The 24,159-nt window shown below is 41.3% G+C and overlaps 1 protein-coding gene across 16 annotated transcripts in view; it reads right to left on the bottom strand.

Annotated features, from left to right (window-relative positions):
* The window catches only part of stpg2 (sperm-tail PG-rich repeat containing 2), a 715,538-nt gene that overhangs the window by 232,413 nt on the left and 458,966 nt on the right, over positions 1 to 24,159 (bottom strand). For 15 of the 16 annotated variants that reach the window (XR_011353872.1, XR_011353875.1, XR_011353874.1 and 12 more), the window contains one exon: positions 5,892 to 6,007. Coding sequence is in view for 9 of the 16 variants with exons in the window: in XM_069925664.1 (XP_069781765.1) it covers positions 5,892 to 6,007 (116 nt within the window). In the remaining 7 variants the exon portion in view is untranslated. Of the gene's footprint in view, positions 1 to 5,891; positions 6,008 to 24,159 lie in introns of those variants that run through there. The other variant, XR_011353877.1, reaches the window with a different exon arrangement.

Genomic DNA, 24,159 nt, shown 5'->3' with positions numbered 1-24,159 from the left:
TTGTGAAGCAAAGATAAAAGTTCATAGCCAATATTTCGGCCTTGAGTCCTTCATCAAGGAATGGAAAAATTTCAGCAGGCATCTGAACAAAATGGTAGGGGAAGGGGTGGGGGAGGAGCATAGTCCCAAACGTGGAAGGTAATAGGTAGACAAGGGAGGGAGGACACACCAACAAGCGGGGGAAGGGTGGATGGCTCTAGGAATAGAGAGGGAAGGGGTGGAGAGCCAGGGGAAAGCAGATAAAAGGAAAGGGAAGGAAGGGAGAATGGAGAGTAGGTTAGCAGAAAATGGAGAAGTCGATGTTAATGCCATTTGGTTGGAGAGTGCCCAGATGGAAAATCAAGTGTTCATCTAATTTATGGGTGATCTTGGTGGTATAGTATACGAAGCCATGGACAGTCATGTGAGTATGGGAGTGGGGCGCAGAATTGAAGTGGTTGGCAACTGGAAGACCCTTGTCGCTGAAGCAGACAGAGCAAAGGTATGCAGCAAAGTGATCTCCCAGTCTGAAAACAGTCTCTCCGATGCAGAGAAGGCCAGCAAGGGAGCACAAGATGCATTAGATAACTCCCACAGATACAGAAGTGAAGTGTGCTTCATTTGAAGGGACTGCTTGGGGCCCCGAATAGTGGTGAGGGAGGAGGTGTGGACACAAGTGAAGGTATGGGGGGGGAGGAAAGCGAATGGTGAGGAGGGATAAGTGGATGAGGGAGACATGGAGGGAGAAATCCTGATGGAAGGTGGAGAGGAGAAGGGAAGATGTGTCTAGTATTGGGATCATTTTGTAGTTGGCTGAAATTACGGAGGATAATGTGTTGATTACAGGAGCTTGTGGGGTGATGTGAGGACAAAGGGAATCCTATGTTTGTTAAGTCTGGGGACAGAGAGAGCGAGGGCAGATGAGCAGGAAATAAAGGAGATGTGGGTAAGGGATGAGTTGATAGTAATGGATAGTAGTTGAAGAAGAGGACATTTCAGAAGGCCTAATCTTGGGAACTAATGCGACAGAGTTAGAGAAATTGTGAGAAAGGAATAAAATCCTTGCAGGTGGTGAGGTAGTGTAATTGAGGTTGTTGTAGGAGTTAGTGGTTAGTAGGATCATTAGGGTCTCCTTTCCTCAATGGATGACATTTACTTGGAGCATTGTTGAAACAGGGCTCAAGGAATAACAGAAAGCACCTTCCATCCTGTGGACAGTATCTTCAACCCATTACCATCGAAAAAAAATGTACAAGAGCATCAACACCAGGACCGCCAGGCAAGGGAATAGGTTCTTTCAACAAGCTGTGAGACTGATGAACAGTAGCCTGTAACCATGACAATCACCTATATACATATTTATATATCTATATATTTAAAAAAAGAAATATACACACACACATATTTTTTTTTTTAATTTGTTTATTTATGTGATCTTTATGTACTGTGCATTGTGTGCTTTTGTGTCTGCACCATGGTCTGGAGAGATGCTGTTTCAACACGTTGTATATGTACAATCAGATGATAGGAAACTTGAACTTAAACTTGATACCCTCTGATCCAGGCAACGTTGTGGTGAACCTCTTCTGTACCCTTTCCAAAGCCTCCACATCTTTCATGCAATGGGGTTAGAGATGCACACAAATACTTCAAGTGTGGCCTAACCGAAGTTTTATATCTTTGCAATGTGATTGCCTTGCTTCTTTCTGATGGATGTTCAGACAAAAGAGGGAGTGCAACAAAGACTGACTCCTTGTTTGTCCTGTGAACAATGTCTTGCACTCACTTGAAATAAAGAATTCAATATCACACAACAGAAAATGTTTGATAATGTTCCTTTGATATCCTTAAGCACATTATAAATAGGTCATAGGGTAAAAAAAACTAACAATTTGAGTATGACAAGATTCTTTTGAACAACCAGTAATCAGGATGTCAGCATGAATAAAGCCTATTATTGAATGTTTTTTGCTCGACTTCTGATAGACAATTTTTGCTGCTAAATGCCCAGTCTTTCGGATTTCCTGATTATTGATCTCATCCAGCAGATTTTAGCATCAAAATACAACAAATCAGATCTCAAAGCCAGAAGATTGATAACTGATCTCCAGCAGCTACAAACATCTATGTTTGTGTCAGTTATAAATTCATGCCACCTTGTAAATTAAAACAAGCAGAATTGATAAGTATAGAATCCTTAGTGTCAAATGTTTCTATGGTTCCAAAGTTTTCATTATTTGCCAAGAGTACCAATGCTGACTTTAAGGTGGTACTAATTAGACCAATGAAGTAGGAAGTGATTCCAAGTGAGCAAAACAGGATAAAATTCCCATGTGTTATACCAACAGGTTAAAGCTTTTCAAGTCAACTCCAACCTTCCCATTTCAACAAAATAATTAACCATTTTCAAGAAAATAAAATGCTGGCTTTGTTATCTGGGGAACAATAATAGTTTATCTAATTCACTTAACTAATATGGTACAACGATCTGACAGACAATAAATTAATTCTTCTACTGATTCATATCTTTCTTAATTCCATTCACTGTGATCACTAGAAACCAATAGGAAGGCCATGTGTAAAATTGGTGATTGTCCCACAGAGGATCTGTCATTCTGCAAGGCTGACCCTGAGTTTCCAGTCATCCTTCCCTATCATTTTCCATCCTAATTCTACCTCACTATCTTTCTCCTTGAACTCCTGACACTCTTGCAATGAAGCTTAACATCAACTTAAAAAACAGAATTTCATCTTTCAAACCAGTGCTTCCAGAAGAGTTCAACAACCGCAGCTTATACTACTTTTAATTTTAGATTTCCAGCACCCACAGTGCTTTCCTTTTGTAAGTTTTTTTTACTTCTGTTTACACTAAGGTCTTTTTTGTTGAAACAAAAAGAAAATTCTGGAAATATTCACCAGGACAGACAGCAGCTGTGAAAAAAGAAACCAAAGTCACCTTACAGAGCAAGGATCCTTCATCAGAACCGAAAAAGAGAGAAAACGTTTAGTTTTAAGTTGCAGAGGTGGTGATGGATGAACATAGCACAAGGGTAATATCTCTGAAAGGGTGAAGCAAGGGTTGAGATTGGGGATACGATGTAGATAAGGTTGTACAGATGGGGATAATAAGTGCAGTTAGATCAGGTTAAACTTCTTTAGTTTCTTATGTTGTCCCATTGCCACTATTCTGACCTCAGCATGATACATTTGTCATTTATTCTTACCCAATCTTCATCCGCGAAGCCAAGCCAAAGAAAAAGGATATTAATCTTATCTTTTGTTATTTATTTTTCTGTTTATTTTACATTTTAACATTTATTTTGTTTCCCAATTCTAATGAGAGGTCATTGACCTGAAATGCAAATGTTGTGCCACTCTCTACTGCTGGACTTGTTGAGTATTCCCAGTGTTGTTGGGTTTTATTTCAGATTTGCAGCACCTGCATTATTTCACTTGTATGGTTAATACATTTGTGGCATTAACCAATCCACTCCAAGCAATGCAGAGTGATTTATTCTGGAAGCTAGGCAGGCAAAATACATCCTCAAGATCATCGAAATTAAACAAGAATGTCTGCCGATGCTAGAGTCGAGTACAATTCATAAATGGACTGGAGTTCCTCCAGTACATTCCTGTATTTTTTTTCCTCAAGATCATGGTGCAGATCTGAAAGCTGAGGTCAACACTTCCAGCCATTTTCATCTCCAACATCCAACAATCTGCTTCTCTTAATTGTATATTGTGCCATTTAAACAACAATTAACCCATTATTTTTGAATTGCCTTGAGTCATACACAAATGTGTAGCAAGATGGTACCTATCCATTAAAATCAACTCAGAGTAAGTAATTAGTTCATTACAAATAGTATTATTAACCAAAACACAGCACAATCAGTTAATCCATTGCAGATGGAGCAAGATAATTAATCAACTCGTTTTAAGTAGGGAATAGAGAAAAAATAACAATTGATTAACAACATCTGATAGATTTCTACACCCACTATTGCACTTGAAATAGTATGGACCAATGCCACTCTATAAGAAGTCTTGTCACAACTATTAAACACTGTCCAAATAAATTGTCCCAAAATAAAACAAAGCTCAATTCCAAATTTTATTTTCACATTCCCCATAGAGTATTTTTCAATTTGAAAAAAAAAGTTCTTCCAATTTGCAAGTAATAAGTTCTGAAAGCAAACTGTACCCAATCAAGAATAGGATCAATTTAAACTTGACCCAGAACTATTGTTTTCTCCAGAGGCTATAGCTGATTATTGCAAAGGTGCTGTTAATAATTCTTACCTTTTGCCTGCAGGCTTCACTGGACTGGTAACTACAATCACACACACACACACATACATGTATAGATACAACAAATATCTGTACACACGTTAACAAGCACAAATATGTACAAATGAAACATTTACATACAAAGCTGCAGACATATCCAAACAAACGAGCACGTCTACACACATGGATATGTTTAGATATACCCACAGAAACTTGTACCTCATAAAAAGATCCACTTATGTGTGAATGCTCTCCCATATAGCCCTCACATAGATACACTCATGCACAAGTACTCTCCCACGATCCTCACCATATAACCATATAACCACTTACAGCACAGAACAGGCCAGTTCAGCCCTACTAGTCCATGCCGTAACAAATCCCCACCCTCCTAGTCCCACTGACCAGCACCCGGTCCATACCCCTCCAGTCCTCTCCTATCCATGTAACTATCCAGTCTTTCCTTAAATGTAACCAATGATCCCGCCTCGACCACGTCTGTCAGAAGCTCATTCCACATCCCTACCACCCTTTGCGTAAAGAAATTTCCCCTTATAATTTTCCCCCTTCAATCTTAAACCATGCCCTCTAGTTTGAATCTCCCCCACTCTTAATTGAAAAAGCCTATCCACGTTTACTCTGTCTGTCCCTTTTAAAATCTTAACACCTCTATCAAGTCCCCTCTCAAACTTCTACGCTCCAGAGTAAAAAGCCCCAGTCTGCACAACCTTTCCCTGTAACTCAAACCTTGAGTCACAAATAGTCTCTCACACACAAATACTCCGACACACAGATACTCTCACGCACAGAAATACTTGCACAGATGCTCCCACATTGAGATACTCTCTTACACAGATACATTTATGCACTAGTCCTCTTTCTATTTTCTCACTCCTTTAACAGTCCCTTGTGTGGGAGATGAGTCACTCACTCACAACAAATACACTCACACCAATGTGAACATTCACTGCACCTAGTTAAAGAAGATGTAAAGTGCACAAAAACAAATCAAGGACAGGTGGTAATGTGTTTTTTTAAAATCAACAAGTTGGCTAGAATTCATCACATATGGAAGATCAATATTTGCATTGAGATTGAAAGAAGACACAACTAACCCATTGTAGAGTACAGTTCTGGCCTGGGATTTGTGGAATGATACTATCAATAGACAATAGACAATAGGAGCTGGAGTAGGCCCTTCTGCCCATCGAGCCAGCACTGCCATTTTACAGATCAGGCTGATCACTACCATCAGTACCCCTTTCCAGCAGAAGGCATCATAGAGAATAATCTTTCCCCCAACCCCGAACTACACTCAGTTATTCCAATTAGTTGCAGACTTAGTTCCCAGATAACTGTGAAATAACTAAAGCTGTTCATGGGAAATGCTTCCATTTCTCTGGTGCTTTCAGTGACACTGGGACAAAATGTAGTCTCTGGCAGCACCTTAAACAGTGTAACATTTGCTTAGCACTGCATCATAGCACCAGTCTCGGCTATGCCTCTAAATCTTGTATTGAAACATAAATACTGATCCTCCTACCTTTTAAAGTTTTTAAGGAGATCATAGAATTTCACCTTTTGGACTCAACCTGTTCTTGTCAGATCATCATATACTTTACCTCATAATCTCCAGGGCCAGGGTTGAGAGCAATGGGCTCTTTAAAGCGGGGCTGCTTGGACACCATTAAAGCCATCTTGGGTGTGGACTTCATAACAGGCTTATACGCACCAGGCCCTGAGAAACAAAGGAAGAGGAGGTTAACTCTGTTGCAGTCAGCAGGATTTTATCTCTCACACTTGGAAGAAGACACTTTAATTTACATAGCAGCTTCTTCATCCATTTAGGGGCATCCAAAAGCGCTTTGAAGTGTCCATACCCATTGGATTACAGAATTTAGTAATATTGGGGAGCTTGTTGATACACAGGGGTGTTCATAAGTCAGATGTTCATAAACCAGGGTTGACTATAATGAGTAATCAATCTAAGGAAAAACAACTTCTCCCAAAAGTTTGAATCATTGGAACTTTCTTTCTTAAATAGTGGTGAAAGCAGAGATTGTAAGTATATTTGAGACAGTAATAAATCATCTCTTGATAAACAAAAAGGCTAAAAGGTTACCGAGGATAGCGGGAATCCAAGAGTTGAGGTTACAGACCAACCATGGCACAAAATTGGTAGTGTAACAGTTAGCACAATGTCATTATAGCGCCAGCAACCCAAGTTCAAATATGGTGCTGTTTGTAAGAAGTTAGTACCTTCTCCCCATATCTGACATGGGTTTTCCACTGGTTTCTTCCCACCCTCCAAAAAGTACGGAATTGGTAGGTTAATTGGGTGGCATGGTTTCATGGACCAGATGGGCCTTCCACCGTGCTGTAAATAAATAAATGCATACATCTATACATAGCTAAAGGGCTGAGTAGCTTACTCAGGCTCCTAATTCATCATATTATACATGAAAGCATCTTCCCACAGAATTCCTTCAGTACATCCCTACATCTTTCCCCTTTCGAAAGAGTGCAGGAATCTTTCCTGGAACATGACCAATTAATGCATTCATCCATATTTATGTTTTGCTTTGGACAGGGGCTTGAAGGATATCCATCACCCAACTCCCAGTAGTTTCTCTGTGTTGGAAGATTTTGAAACCTGTTGCTACAAGGGCTCCTGGCCCATTCTGTCACCATTTTCTCAAGGCATGTTCACCTCATTAAAGAAAATTATTCACAGAAAATTATTCCTGCTTCCATTTCTATGGGGGACCTGCATATCATGTCTCCAGGCTAAAAGGAGGCTGGCTGATCTTCAAGCTCTGGTCTACCCTGGGAACTCTGCAGGTAGCTACTGAGTGCCAAAAATAATCATTTGGTGATGGGTGCCTCTGTTCACTTGCAATGTGAAAGGGGGAGAAAAAAACAAAGACTTTATATTCAAAGATATAAAGATAAATATCAAACAAAACTCACAAAGAGATTCCTGATCAAAGCAACCAACAACACTAAAACATTGCAGTACTAGCAGGCAGAAGGCCAACTCATGAATTAGTCATCACATCTGGTCACTGTAAATATTAATAACCTGAAGATCTGTGTAAGGGGTCTTAATCAAACCTTGAAGAGTGAATAAATCAATCATTTGTGAAAATTAACCCATAACATGAACATTAACAAGCCAACAAATGCATTCCTATAGTATTTTAACACAGTAAAATATCCCAATGCACACCATTAATAAGGTTTGCCATTCTGCCAAGGAAGAGATGTAAAATCAAAGGCTTGGTCAAGGCCATGGGTTTGAAGAAAGATCTAAAAGGAACAAAGGCAGAGAGATTTTCAGAGAGAATTGTAGAAGTTCATGATTTGCTAGTTGAAAACATGACTTCCATTGGTAGGTAGACAGAACTCAGGCTGCATGTGAAGTCATATCTGGAGGAGTTCAGAGTTCTTGAAAGATGCGGATTTTGAGGGTTCTTCATTGATTCAGAATGGTTCTTCATTGAGCATAGCAGCTGGGTTCGAACAAATGTTTAGCTTATACATGTATTGTTATTTTCAAATAAACTCACAAACATAAAAATGACAGATATCATTACTGGTTTCTGCATTGTCCAACACAAAATCCCTTGACATTGAAGACAATATCTCTATTCTAAAGGTTTGCCACATCACAGCTAGATTAGATGAAGTAAATCAAGGGAAGTTGTTCCCACTCCAATCAACTGCATGGGGAGTTCAACACAGAAACAGGCCATTCAGCATGTTTTGGGCTTAGGCCTAAAACAGTGGTTACTCTTTACTCCCAATAAATGCAATAAATGCCCTGCTGAATTTCTCCAGCTTATTGATGTATTGCACTATCCCAGTATTTGCAACCTTCCCTGTTTAACGCCATTCAGCACATTGGAGTAGATCCACTTGAGGTTTCACCATCTTTCCTCATCTAAATCTATCAGTGTAATCCCAGTTCTTTTCTCTCAATTCACTTCTCCCAAATATTCTTCCTCCTGCACAGCATTCATCCCCCACCCCCCCCCACCCCACTCCCCACCCACCAACATCTGATTCCACTGTTTCAATCGCTTCTTATACTGTACTAACATTTTCTTTCCTCTCTCAAACTTTTCTCTGTCACCACCCTTGCTATTGGTCTCTCCCTCTACCTGTCTTTTCACCTCCCACACCTTCAGTGCTGTCCTCTGCCACCTCTGGTCCCATCCCCAACTTCTTTCCCCATTTATCTATGTAATTTTACTTTTAAAAAAAAATCTTAGTCTTAATAAAGAGTCCCAACCTGAAATGTTGACTAACCATTTCCACCCATAGATGCTGTCTTTCCTGATGAGTTTTTTTAATGATTCAACACCACAGAAGCCCAATTACACCCAATGAACCTACCAACTCCATATGCTTTGAAGTTCCTCCAGCAATTCTTGGTCTGCACAAGGTTCCAGCCTCTGCAACCTCTGTGCTTCTCATTGTTGTCATTTCAGAGGTTCTTCTCTTAAATGCATCAATGCAATTCATCACAAACTCTTCCTATGGGGGGAGCAAGTTTCCTCCAAAATCCTTATGGATTTTTTGGTGACTCCATATTTAAGATATTTAAAAGACATTTAGACTGGTTCATGGATGGAGGGAAATGAGCCAAACAGGCAAATGGGGTGAGCTCAGATAGGCAATGTTTTCAGCATGGATAAGTTGGCAGAAGAGCCTGTTTACAGGCCCTATGACTATGTACTAGATAGGTAGTGGAGAGACAGTAATTTGAAGGCCTGGGAGGAATGGAATTGATGAGATTACTCCATCAGGAGCAAGCATGGATTTAATGAGCAAAATAGTCTCCAAACTGTTTTATATCAATCCCATTGCTCCACTATTCAATAAAATCTTGAGGATACTTGAATGTATAAATGGCTAGAATTTTAAAATGTTCAAGGAGAACTCCACAGGAACAAATGGACATCAAAACTGTGTAAAGTAGAAAAGAGAGGTAGAAAAGTTTAAAAGAGGAGGTTACAGAGAGAATTTTTGACAAGTTTGAGGTCAGATTTATTCCCACTTGTACCAAGGTGTAGTGGAAAGTTTGCTTTCCGAGCAGTGCAGTTAGACATCCCACACAGAGTATAGTAAGTGAAACAAAGTACAGAAGAGCAGATTTACATAGAGAGATCAGTTATTACAGATCAAAGGCAACACAATTTTACTTGTGTGAGGTTTGTTATGGAGCCTAATAATTGAAATGAACTGTTCTTGAATCTGGTGGTGGGTGGTCTCACTTTCATCAACCTCCTTCCCCAAGGGAGGATGAGTGAAGAGAGTGTGGCCAAGGTGGCATGAGTCTTTGGTTGCTTTTCTAAGACAAAGGGAGTTATAGATGGAGTCAATGGAGAGGAGTGGGCTATGTCTGTGATGGAAGGGAAGGGTACAGCTGAACACAGTGCCACAAATAGCAGAGTAATTATATCAGCGATTGCAAATGACCAAAAATGGATAAAGCCAGAGATTGTGAAGTATTATTAGACTGGAGGAGGTGACAGGGATAAGACAAGTTATATCCTGCCACTACATTGATGCTGAGCAAGCCATCTTACTGTTTTGCTTCCATCATCCTTCCTGACAAACTCATTTGAGACTCCCTGCTCCTATTCCATTTGGTCAGCTATAATGGGGAAATTAAATACTGGCGATCCCCATAATTGCACACTATCTCTGGCACCAACCACCTTACCAGTCTGCCAAATGTCAGGTAATTCATCAGGGTAGATGAAACATACAATGGTTACAGGCAATTTCCCAGTTAAAGCCCAGATGTCAAGACACTTTAAGTGAGTGATTCAATGCACTGGAGTACACACTGGCAAAGACACTGATGTTCAAAAATGTTACTGAGTTGACGTGAATAAAAAAGAATCCTTTCTCATTCCAATCAATCAACTTCATCATGCGTGACAGCCAATTTAATGTGGTTTGAAGTAAAGTTATGGATATAATATAGGCAACGCATTAAATTCCCATAAAGAGCCACGTGATAATGAAAATCAAAAATACTGCAGATATTAAATATCTGGGAAATGCCCAGTAGGTTAGGCACATGATCAGAAAGAGAAGACCAGATGAAGTTGTAGAGAAGATGATAAGACAAAGGGAATGTCTTTGATAGGATGCAGCGATGGAGCTGTAAGTTTAAACTGTTCATGGTCATCTGGTTGATAGGTTAATGAGGAAAGTTAAAGATTGAGAACACATGTCATAATTGTGAAGGCTATTCCCATCACATCAGTGTTTATGGTTTAAAGGGAGAGTATTTTCAGTCAGATGGTGGTCCATATCTGGAACAAGTTGCCAGAGAAATCTGTGGAAATAGCACTATTTTAACAGGCAAAGACATCAGATAGATTTTTAGGTATGAAGGGCTTTGAAGGATATGGACCAAACACAGGTAAATGGCACCAGCCCAGAATGCCAACTTGGTCAACATGAATGAGTTGGGCCAAAGGGCCTTTTCTGTGCTATGCGACTTTGACTATATGAACAAAAAAAATCTAAGTTAATATTAAAATGGATAAGCTACAACATAATTGACAGTGCAGATACAAACAGAGAAAGCTAGTTACCTGAAATTGTTAGATTTGATATCGCCTACTAAAGACAAAGACCAGGTGGAAGACGAAAAGCTATTTACATTGGGCCTCAGTGGAAAAGTATAGGAGGTCACAAACAGGTCATAAAGATTAAAAGGAGATCATCTGCTTCGGTGATGTTTAATGATGGATACATATTGGCCAGGACAAAAGGGGGCATCTCTCTGCTGCAACCAGCAATGTGAACAGGCTGGAGCCTTGGTTTAACATTTCGCCTGAGCTACTGCATACTCTCAAAATGGCATTGGAGAATTAGCCTGGATTTTTGTGCTCATGCCGCTGAGATGCGGCTGGTACCTAGAACCTATCAGCTGAGGCAAGTGTGAATAGGACTGGAGCTAAACAGCTGGTGAAGGGGAAGCAGGGATCCCTTGTGAAGGAATAATTTCAGCCCAAGAGACATTGTGCTTCAAATGAGTTGGGCTGTCCCTACCATCGATCTCTCTGAAATATCACCTCCCAGCTCCAAACTCTGTGTTAACCTTGATGGCGAGAGAGAGAGAAATTGACAGTACCATTTATTTTACACTCAGTGACCTCTGCTGGCCACAGTCTAAGCCACATCTGCTGCAAAGAATCAAAACCCAGGGCACTGTTTGGTGATTTTTCTACTCCCTGCTGACATTAATTCAGATTTAATTAATGGCTTTGATGGGAAAGCTTTATCTGCTTTCAGACATAACCTTGAAATCATGTTTCATCTCCTCCAAACCAAGTCTCTTCCCTCTCTCTGCTTTCTCTTCAATGTGGCTGTTTCCTCCTGTGTGTTAAGCATGAAGCTTTTACATTAACATCTGGTACAGGACATAATCCTGGGTAACTCCTAGCTCTCTCCGGACTGCAATGAGAAGCAGAGTGCCATGGACAAGCTGCTAACTTCCAATATCTGAGCATTGGAGGTGGAAAGATAAAGATCATTAACATCTTAAAAGTTACTGCCAGTCAGTGGCATTGCAGAGTTGCAGTTTCAGTAAGATCGGTCATGATTTGATTAAATAAAAGAGCAGGTTCAAGGCAGAATGGCCTTCACCTACTCTCACACCATAGGATGAGGCCATTCAGATCAGCAATTTAATGTAGGAAATGTTTAGTCTCATGCCCACACCGAATTCCCCCACCGAAACGTTTCCTTTGGAGTAACATCTGCCACAACCTAACCACAGCCTACATGGTCAATCACAACAAAATATGATCTTTTTTTGGCAAAATTTCACATGATGTCACATCAAGAGAGTTTGGATCAGGTGACCAAAATCAAAGTTTTTTTGGTAGGTATTGAAGTACTTCAATCTGTAAAAGATGTCCAGAGAGAAAATGTAGTTGTTGAAATTCTTACCAGCTGATGTCTTGGGGACCAATGGAGAATTTATTTTAAAAATCCTGGCAAGTGCAAGAGGACAAATTACATTGCTTACACTAGGAAACGAGGAGGTAAAGTGTGACCCCCCCCTCCCACCCCCCAGTCCTACATACTCTTTCTTTCTTTGGCTTGGCTTCGCGGACGAAGATTCATGGAGGGGGCAAAAAGTCCACGTCAGCTGCAGGCTCGTTTGTGGCTGACCAGTCCGATGCGGGACAGGCAGACACGATTGCAGCGGTTGCAAGGGAAAATTGGTTGGTTGGGGTTGGGTGTTGGGTTTTTCCTCCTTTGCCTTTTGTCAGTGAGGTGGGCTCTGCGGTCTTCTTCAAAGGAGGCTGCTGCCCGCCAAACTGTGAGGCGCCAAGATGCACGGTTTGAGGCGTTATCAGCCCACTGGCGGTGGTCAATGTGGCAGGCACCAAGAGATTTCTTTAGGCAGTCCTTGTACCTTTTCTTTGGTGCACCTCTGTCACGGTGGCCAGTGGAGAGCTCGCCATATAATACGATCTTGGGAAGGCGATGGTCCTCCATTCTGGAGACGTGACCCATCCAGCGCAGCTGGATCTTCAGCAGCGTGGACTCGATGCTGTCGACCTCTGCCATCTCGAGTACCTCGACGTTAGGGGTGTGAGCGCTCCAATGGATGTTGAGGATGGAGCGGAGACAACGCTGGTGGAAGCGTTCTAGGAGCCGTAGGTGGTGCCGGTAGAGGACCCATGATTCGGAGCCGAACAGGAGTGTGGGTATGACAACGGCTCTGTATACGCTTATCTTTGTGAGGTTTTTCAGTTGGTTGTTTTTCCAGACTCTTTTGTGTAGTCTTCCAAAGGCGCTATTTGCCTTGGCGAGTCTGTTGTCTATCTCATTGTCGATCCTTGCATCTGATGAAATGGTGCAGCCGAGATAGGTAAACTGGTTGACCGTTTTGAGTTTTGTGTGCCCGATGGAGATGTGGGGGGGCTGGTAGTCATGGTGGGGAGCTGGCTGATGGAGGACCTCAGTTTTCTTCAGGCTGACTTCCAGGCCAAACATTTTGGCAGTTTCCGCAAAGCAGGACGTCAAGCGCTGAAGAGCTGGCTCTGAATGGGCAACTAAAGCGGCATCATCTGCAAAGAGTAGTTCACGGACAAGTTTCTCTTGTGTCTTGGTGTGAGCTTGCAGGCGCCTCAGATTGAAGAGACTGCCATCCGTGCGGTACCGGATGTAAACAGCGTCTTCATTGTTGGGGTCTTTCATGGCTTGGTTCAGCATCATGCTGAAGAAGATTGAAAAGAGGGTTGGTGCGAGAACACAGCCTTGCTTCACGCCATTGTTAATGGAGAAGGGTTCAGAGAGCTCATTGCTGTATCTGACCCGACCTTTAAGAAAATAAGAAATAAATGCTCCACATTTGGATTGCTGTACATAGTTCTGATCACCCAGGATGTCATTTAGCTGGATAGGATGAAAAAAGGATTCACAAGGCTGTTACTGAGACTGGAGGGCTGGAACTTTTTCTCCCAGAGTAGAAAGCTGGTGGATGACCTTACAGAGGTTTATAAAACCATGAGGAGCATGAATAAGGTCTTTTCCCCAAGATAGGAGAGTCTAAAACTACAGGACATAGGTTTAGGGTCAGAGGGAAAGGTTCAGAATGGTCCTGAGGAACAACTTTTTCAAACAGAGGATAGTGCATAGATTCATGCCCATGAATTTGTAGAATCAGGTACAAAGATAATGTTTAAAAGACATTTGAACAGGTACATGGATAGGGAAGGTTTAGAGGCATAGGGACAAATGAAGGAAAATATGACTAGATCAGATGAGAAACTTGGTCGGCATGGATGAGTTGGGCCAAAGGGTCTGTTTCCATGCTGAATAATTGGCTTGATGAAAGCATGAATCGGACATCTAGCCCAGTGGTTTTCAAACTTTTCTTTCCACTCATACCTTAAGTAATCCCTATGCTATAGGTGCTCTGTGATTAGTAAGGGATTACTTAAGGTGGTATGTGAGTAGAATGAAAAAGTTTGTAAACCACTGATCTGACTACTCCACCATCAATCAGATCATGGATGACCATCAATTCCATTTTCCTAAACAAGACCAAGCCATATCCATTAATTTCCTTAATACCAGAAATTCTCTGCCCTGAACATACCCAGTTATTGAACCCAACCGCCCTTTTGGGAAGAGAATTGCAAAACATCACAGTCTCTGGGTGAAGAAATTTTATTCCAATCTCCTCAGAAGGGTCAACCAATATTATGACCTCCAGTTCCAGACATTGGAACAGTCTGATTATTTCTATATCTATCCTGTCAATCCTTTAATATGCTTTAATGAGATCTCCTCTAGTTGGCTTCAACTCAGAGTGTCGTCCCAGTTGGCTAAATCTCATTGCATCCGGCCACCTGTCTTTGGAATCAGTGTGGTGAACCTTCATAGCGCTCCTTCCACTGAAGGTTTATCCTGCAGACTCACCAAGGACTTATAAAGTTGCTGTGTTCTAATGGCCTTACAATAAAAAAACAACATATCTGTTACCTTCTTAAATACTTGCTGTGCAAGTAGTAACTTGTGTACCTGACTTGTGTACCTGACTCCCTCTTTCTTACCTATGTAAAACACTATTTTTTCCTACCAAAGCAGAAACCTCATGTTATTCCTCATTATATCCAATTGGTCATGCCTAGATCCCCTTAAACCCTTCCTGTGGCCTCCTCACAACCCATCCTTGTATCATTCGCAAACTTGGATATGTTACACTTGGTCCCTTCATCCAAACCACTGAACCTGCAGAGACTTCCACCCTTCAAATGGAATGTTAATCTGAGCCATTGTCAGGCATTAAAGATCCCATGGTACAGTTTTGTAGAAGAGTAGGGCTGACCTCCTGAATGTTGTGCTAAATTATTACATTCACAAGTATTTCATTATCTGCAAAGCCATTATCAGACTCCTGAATGAAGCTCACACTGACAAAAAATAACGTTACATTTGTTTTGTTCTGACTGATCTCTCTCTGTAACTACGCATTGATTTAAGTTTGAAGGTTTGACTTATTGTCATGTACACATGATCCACAAACATATTTCCTTTGTTTGCCCTGCAAAGATAAACAAAGATTCACCAGTGCCATTGCAACAGGAAAGATAAGTAAAAGAGAGTCCCTTCAATGAGATTGAGTGTTCGAGGTTCTCGCCATTTCCTCTGATGTTGCCACCTCTGGTGACCCTGTCACCTTCATAGCCACAGTGAGCCAAGCTCAAAGCACTGTGTCCAGATAGCACTGTCTCTGATGTTACTGCCTCATCACTTCCATAGCTGTGGTGAGACCTTATCCAGATCCCTCCTCCTCAGGCCCTGGTTCTGAACTCCCAGAGGAAGACATCGGTGGATGTGGCCCATCGAAAATCCTGCTCACTGTCATGTTCATGTCCAGGAGCTGACGCTTGATTCCAAGAAGCACATTGCCATCAGCCTGCAACCTAGTTTGTATCCTTCGCCTGCCGAACCCAAGCTTGATTTCACCTTTACCCGGTGGGACTGACATGTGCCTCCCTGACTATGCTACATCATTGGCTGACCTGGTCTGCTGCTGTGATGCTTCAGACTTTTCTTCAGAGCTTCTAAGCAATGGGATGTGCTCCTACTTTGGTACTCTGTACTGTCTTTTTAATGCTGTACTACATATGAGTTGATTGGCTGGAATGCTCCCAAAACAAAATGAACTTTCTCACAAGTGACAATAAGCCTGAAGTAATGAACCAACAAAAACCTCTGGAACTTGCAGAGAACCTGAATGTAATGTTTCATCTCTTTGGGATATAGCATGAATGCTGCATGCTGCCCTCCAGGAGCAGCTGTCCCTTGGGTTGGTGAGGAAATGGAAGATGAAGAGGAGCAGTAGGTGAGGGAATCAATATCTTTAGGTGGGCAGAGAAGCAATCACTGGGAGGGCAACTTTAATGGCATTTCAGTATCAATCACAATGTATTATCAAGTGCTCTTTTGAGAACAGTTTAGGGTTATATCCATTGGCTTATATGCTTTCTGGTGGGCATCCTGCATCAAATCTTGAACAATGGAGTCTTCCAGTAATCAAAACCAGAAGAACCCACTGATTATTCATACTAGTAAAGATTATTAATGCACACTGACAATCAGGAAGTTACATCAGATCTAGAAGAAAATCTATTTGTACTTGTTTGCAGTTTGTTACACAAAACAATTAAATTCTGTAAGGTATTCAAAATTTAAAGTATTTTTGTATTAATTCTATGAGAGAGAGAAACTGAAATAAGAGGGAGGGGATTCCAAAGCTCATAAGCTCAGAGCTCATTCAGCTACTGGTGGACTGCTATGGAGTTCAGGATCATTATTTTGGACTCCAGTTCCTTTCGCACAGATCCTACTCCACTGTGTACTAACAGCACTCTCTGTCATCCAAGATATTATTGTGGCAATCCATCACTGCACTTTCACAGGCCATGATGATGCTCTTTTGTTATTTTGTTGACTGACCAATACATTGCCACTCAAAGCAGGGAAATTGAAAATGAATTGAACAACCTCACTAGAGTTTTACTTTTGGGTTTTATTCTGTTGTCAATAGGAAGAAAATTTGGGACTCAGAAACACTACCCTTCAGCCCATCTAGTCTCTGCCCAACTATTATTCCACCTAGTCCCATTGATCTACACCCTCCATAGCCCTCCCATCCATGTACCTATCCAAATTTATCTTAAATGTTGAAATCAAACCCACTAGTTCATTGCACATTCCCACCGCCCCCTGAGTGAAGCAGTTTCCCTGAATGTTCCCCTTGAACAGACTTTCCTGTTTTTGTTCTCCCTTTCCCTTGTCTCCACCTCTACATTAAAAATTTGTTTCTCTTCTGACTTCTGATCTTTGACCTGAAACATGACTGTTTCTCTGCACAGATTCTACCTGCTATTTCCAGCATTTTCTGTTTTCATGCCTTTATTTCCACATTGTTTAACTTTATGACTCTAAGTGGGTCAGTTTCATTTGTAAAATGATAATGCATTGTACTAGGTCAAGTTTTTTTTATTTTTTCTGTCCTTAACTCCAGCAATCAGCAGTGAACTCCAATCCAAACTTCACAAATGCTCTAAGACAATGTTCTGCTTGAGTGATGATCCAACGTACACAGTCCCTGTGCATTGCAGAGGTGTGAGTCAGTTAATTAAATGTTGCAATCAATTACTTCTGCCATGTGCATGTACATAAGTTTTAATTTCCAGTTTTAATCTATGTGAGATTAGCACTGAGTAATGTTTGTCCAAACATATTGCATCATGCTGAATAAAAAATCAAATTTATAAGTGAAACCCAAATAAAGCAGCAAAACTCACCACCAATTTCCTGTATCAGGCACCTCCATATTGACACTTTTTAACAGAGCAAACCCTTAACACACATATAAAACAGGAGCAACGATGATGTACAATATATACATGTTGTGGCTAGAAATTAAGTAACTTTAATGTGATAGAGTTTACTGTAAATTTCTACATCAAAATGAAAATAAAAAGCAAATACAGAAATCATGATCCCAACTAAATCAAGACACTTTCATTGAGTGAAATACCTCTGATAGGGAGAGATATGTAAAAGCAGTAGAAATTGATTAAAATAATAAAACTATTTTATATTTAAAAAATATATTTAATTAAAAACAAGTTCATGTTGTTAAAATGGTCAAATAAAGAAAAATGAACAATAAACTTAGCTAAACTTACCTTTTGGAGAAATTAAACAGAAAATGCTGGAAATATTCAACGTGTGTGGGAAGATAAACAGTTGAAGTGGGCCTGCAACCTAAAATGGTAACTTTGCCTCTCATCACAGATGCAGATGGACCAGGCAAGTATTTCCAGCACTTTCTGTTATTTATGAATCCCAGCATCTGCAGGTTTTTAAGTGTTCACTTACTTTAATTGTGTGTCGGCCCAGTTGTGTTAGCTAAGGGGATGATGTGGGTGAGTTCAGCACAAGATCAGGAGTGCTGAGGTTTGATCTCCAATATATTTCTAAATTCTGCATTGCAACTTATGGACCCAGAAATTGAGGAAGTGTTTTACAGTGGAAGAGAGGCAATCAGCTTTTCCTTCCCCAGACTCACTGCCAAAACAAAACACAGCCCCGATCCCATTTGCTTCCTATAGATGCTGTGTGACCTGCTGATGTTCTCCAGCACTATTGTGTAAGGCATTCAATCAGAGCATCTGCAGACTTTCCTATTTAACCACCAAGACTATTGATTGCCTTCAGCAAACAATGAGCTACCCGAGAAAGTCAGTGGCTCAGACAGCCTCCATGGGTAGAGATGGCCAATCAACATTTCAAACCATGACCCTTTAGTGTTTTGATTTCACCATTGTTTTTCTTAATGTCATGACCAATTTAAAAAATGAAATGTTCACAGTGAGCCACTAAGTCAGTTCCTTTGTGTACTTTTTATTGACCACACTGCATTAAGAGGGGGAAAAGTGGTCATTTGGATTTGTCAAGGTAGAAAGGCGCATCAGAGCAAAGATGATTGGTGTCAACAGAGAAATAACAATATGAGTGGCTGTAAAAGCAAGGATGATAAGGAACTGAGTTAAGATAATGGGGAAATGAGATTAATATCAGAAATGGGATAAGGGTCGAGTGGGCTCTAGCTGCAAGGCAAAAGAATACAAGATACACATCAGGAAACCAATATTGAGAGAAGGTGGAGGAGCAGATAAGCCATATGAGAAATGACTGAGGAAATGACAGAATGATCAAATATTATTTCAGAAGATCCTGCTATTTACAATCCAACAAATTCAAGCTGCAAGTACTATGGGCCACTTCTTTATCAAAAGCCTGCTTGGTTATTGTTTTATTTATAATAACATTAAATTCAGAATCAATTTACAGGTTATCAAATACAAGGAGCATCCACTAATTACTGAGTTCACATTCATTCCATGTCTAATCTGGTGAATGAACAAGGAATCAACAATAGTCTACTATACACGTTTACAAAATATGGCATTATTTCCTGTTAATCCTGGTGGAAAAAGATCTAAACATTAATGATATATACCTAATTTATCAACCACTGTTTTTGTACGGTTCCATTCCCTTCCTCATTTGTGTACCTTCCTTTATTCCCATAACCTTCCATAATCTGGAGGAGCATGAAAAGGTAGGCCCAAAAGAGCATGGTTTCCAGACACGAAAATCAAGCCTGACCAACCTATTGCAATTTTTTGAAACGATCACAAATAGGGCAGACAGGAAATAGGAAGGTGCAGTGGATATTGTGTGTTTGGACTTTCAAAAAAGGCCTTCGACAAGGGGCTGCACATAAGGCTACAACAAGATGAGAGCCCATGGAAGGATACTAAAATGGGTAGAGCATTGGCTGATCAGCAGAAAACAGAAAGTAGGAATAAAGGGGTCCTATTCTATTCCAAGGTGCAGAGGGACTTGGGAGTCCTCATGCAGGATACCCTAAAGGTCAGCCTCCAAGTTGAGATGGTGGTGAAGAAGGTGAATACAATGTTGGCATTCATTTCTCAAGGAATAGCATGTAAGAGCAGGGATGTAATGTCAAAACTCTATAAAGCACTGGTGAAACTTCACTTGGAGTACTGTGTACAGATTTAGGTGTCTTATCTGAGAAAAGACATGCTGGTGCTGAAGAGGGTTTAGAAAAGATTTACTAGAATAATACCAGGAATGAAAGGGTTAGCATATGGGGAACATTCATCAGCTCTTGGACTGTACTTGTTGGAGTACAGAAGGATGAGGGGGGACCTCATAGAGGCATTTTGTGTGCTGAAAGGCCTGGACAGAGTAGATGTGGCACAGATGTTTCCCATGGTAGGGGAGTATCGGACATAATTTCAAGATTAAAGTCAATTCAAATCAAGTTTTTGTCATCTGATTGTACAAGTACAATGCAACAAAACAGTGTTCTCCTGTCCTCAGTGCAAAACATGCAGACACATAGAGGCAAACAATACATATACTGTTCAAGATAAATAAAAATATAATTTTTTTTGTACATATAAGAGCCTTGGATGGTGAGTGCGAGCAGTTCATTTAGTTGTTCAGCATTCTCACTGCCCTTGGGAAGAAGCTGTTCCTCAGCCTGGTGGTGCTGGCTCTGGTACTCCTGTATCTCTTCCCCAGTGGAAGCAGCTGAGAGATGCTGTGTGCAGGGTGGAAGAAGTCCTCAATGATTTTGTGTGCCCTCTTCACACAATGATCCCGGTATATCACGCCGACTGATTGTTGTTGCTGATGAGGCCAACTACTGTTGCTTCATTTGTAAATTTGATGACACTGTTGGAGCTGAATCTGGTGATGCAGTCATAGGTCAATCTCATGAACAGGAGTTGGCTGAGCACACAGCCCTGAGGTGTGCCAGTGCTCAGCATGACAGTCCTCAACGTTTTACTACCAACCTGGACATACTGTGGTCTTTCTGTTAGGAAGTCTAGGATCCAATTACAGAGAGGGGTGTTGAGTCCCAGTGAGGACTGCTTATCCACCAGCCTCTGGGGAATAATTGCATTAAACGTCGAGCTGAAGTCAATGATCAGCAGTCTGCCGTATGATGCATAATTTTCCAGGTAGGCCAGGACGGAGTGAAGTAACAAGGCAATAGCATCGTCTGTGGAATGCTTTCTTCTATAGGTGAATTGACATGGGTCCATCATCTCTGGAAGGTGTGCTTTGAGCATTCCATCATCAGACGCTCTAAAATTTCATAAGGGTGGAGGTCTGTGCCACAGGGCAGTAGCCATTGAGGGCTGTTATTTTCACCTTCTGGGGAACCGGGATGATGGTGGTTGTCTTGAACCCTATGGGAATGATGGACTTCTGCAGTGAGGTGTTGAAGATGGACGTGAAGACCTCCATCAATTAGTCTGTGCAGTCCTCCAATATCCGACCAGGTATGTTGTCTGGTCCTGCCACCTTGTGTGGGTTCACTTTGGATAGGGTTCCATCACCTTGGCCATGGCTATGCAGAAAGCCTGTTCATCAGGGGAGCTTTCTTTGGCATTATCCTGTTCTTCTCATCAAACCGTGCATAGAAGATGTTCAGTTTGTATGGAAGGGAGGTGTCATTGTCCTTAACTCACAAGATTGATTTGAGATCCATTATAGTCTTGATCCCTTACCACATGCTCTCTGTGTCGCCAGGGTTGCACAACTGTCTGTGTGTCTTCTGTGCACACTCCCACTTTGCCTTTCTGTTCACACGGAAGTTCAGCCCTGGCTGATCTTAGTGTCATCCTATCCCCTGTCCTGAAGGATCATCATGAGCTCTTTAAAGGGCCTGGAGCTCTTTAAAGGGCCTGGACCTCTCCATCCAACCATGGTTTCTGGTTAATCCTGGTTGTGAAGCATTTGATCTCAGTGACATCCTCAATGCACTTGCTAAGGTAGCTAGTCACTGAGCTTGTGTACTCCTCTGTGTTTACACAACCATTGTAGGTGCCACCTCCCTAAAACAGCTCCAGACAGTGGTCTCAAAGCAATTTATCAGCACTGCTATGGCCAAACTGGTAATGTCCTGATCTATCTGTGAACTGACTTAGTTTGCTTTGCCAGCAGGTCGGGGTTAACAGGACGGATATGTGACCTGAGTAACCAGGTTGGGGGAAAGATTCTGCCTTTTATGCACCAGGGACATTTCTATACACTCAATCCAGGGTATTTTCTGGTGGCGAAGTTCTGCTGTTAAAACTGTAGTAAGACCATTTTCAAGTTCGCGTGATTGAAGTCACCAGCAACAATTATGGCACCATCAGGGTGGGAAGTCTGGGCTTTGTAGATGGCTCCTTCATGGCTTCACCCTCATTAGACGAAAGTGGAATGTAGACTGTGGCAATCAGCATGATTGAGAATTCTCTAGGCAGGTAGAAAGGTCTGCATTTCACCAGGAGATACTTAATCTCTGCTGAGCAGAAGGTCTTCACAGCAGACATTGGTGCTCCAGTTCTCATTGATGTAAATGCTCAGTCCCCCTCCTTGAGTCTTGCTAAAAGCAGCAGCATATCTGTTATGTAAAACCGAGATGCAGAAAAATTTCTTTAGTTAGAGGACCATAAGTCTGTGGAACTTGTTGCCATACGCAACTGTGGAAATTAGGTTGTTGGGTGTATTTAAGGCAGAGATTGACAGGTATTTGATAAGCCAGGGCATCAAGAGTTATGGGGAGAAAGCCAGGGAGAGGGGCTGAGTGAGAGGATGGATCAGCTCATGATTAAAATGGTGATGCAATTTCAGTGGGCCTACTTTTGCTTATTTATCTTGTGATCTGGTGATCTCTGTAGTGCTCCAGCTCTGAACTCTTGGATATCTTCGCAATGTGAAGATTTGTGTCTTTAACCAAATTGATGTTCTTCTGGCCCAGTATCTCTTTAAGAAGATGAGTGTCAAATAATGCCTAATAGTGCTCCAGTGCAATCATCTGGCAAGTTTTCTGCAAAGGGAGCACCAATTTGTTGCAAATTTTTGCAGGAAACTTTTCTTTCATTTGCAACATGAAGTGCTCACCAGCCTTCATAGGCCCTCCCCTACTGTCTGGGAAGGTGGTGGTGAGCCACCTCCTTGAACCACTGCCATCAATTATCTGATGGAGCTCTGGAAATTCAGATATATTGGCGCTCCAGAACAGGGACCATTAATAATGTGTGGTGTGAAGGTTGCTTGCCACTTCCAGCAAGCCAAGAATTTTGTCACAGACTTTCTGTATTTGGGCATGACCTTGTTCATCATCTGAGAAGATGTGAATGATATTGAATATTGTGCAATCATCTTTTCCCACTTTATGATGAAGCAAACGGACATGACTGGAACCGAGATCCTACATTAAGGAGTTCCTTCAGCAATGACATGGGGACAGAGACATTCAACAATCACCTTCCTTCACTCTTGGATGTCTCTAGAGAGTGGAACATTTCCATTATGACTCTTATTTCTTCAATGTTATTGAAGCAAGTTCTTTTGCAAGATGATGTCATAGCATGGCAACTCTTTGAACAGCATGCAAAAAGAAAGCTTTTAAATTTTGGCCCCATGAGCTTGTGCTCCCAAGTACTCAAATTAACCTACAATCCCTGTATGTTTTGGAAGGATGGCGGTAACCGGAGTACCCTGAGGAAACCTAAGCAGAGCCGGGGAGAACATACAAACTCATTACAGACAGCACTGGATTCAAACCTTATGCTGTAATAACCATGATACTAATCGTGTCACCCCGTACATACTCTATACATGTGACAATAGTAGATGGATAGATAGATAGATCTTGTACAGAGCAAGATTCTGATTGCAACAACACATCATCAAAAGAGCAAAATTAAGCTGCCTCATAAAGATGAATTTCATATGACACAGTTATCCCTTTAGATTGTTTTGCATTAGTAACAATACCTGACAATGTCTCTGGCCCAGGATATGCCAGTGTTAGGTGTATTTTTTATAACATAATACGAGAAAAATTCTCATCGATTGCTTGTGCAATGTGTTGCACATCATGAATACAACACCATATATTACATTGTGCTGCCAGTCAATTGGATTTGTATTTGTTAAGGTTGTAAAATTTCCTGCGAAATGAACGACCTTAAATCCCACTTTATTCTCAATAAAGGGCCCCGAATTGGAACGTTAACTGACCATTTCCCCCCATGGATGCTGCCTGATACACTGAGTTCCTCCCACAGCTCATTGCTTGCTTAAGATTTCAGCATCTGCAGTGTTTGCCCTTCTCTCAGACCCTAATTATGGTTGGACAGAGGGTGCAGTTTAGGAGAAAAATCACGAAAGACAGTGGACACTGTTCTTCCTGGAAGAACTCAGCAGGTCTCACAGCATCTATAGGAG

Source organism: Narcine bancroftii, chromosome 3, assembly GCF_036971445.1.
Source record: "Narcine bancroftii isolate sNarBan1 chromosome 3, sNarBan1.hap1, whole genome shotgun sequence".
Classification (NCBI taxonomy): domain Eukaryota; kingdom Metazoa; phylum Chordata; class Chondrichthyes; order Torpediniformes; family Narcinidae; genus Narcine; species Narcine bancroftii.
This window is presented reverse-complemented; position numbering and strand designations above follow the sequence as displayed.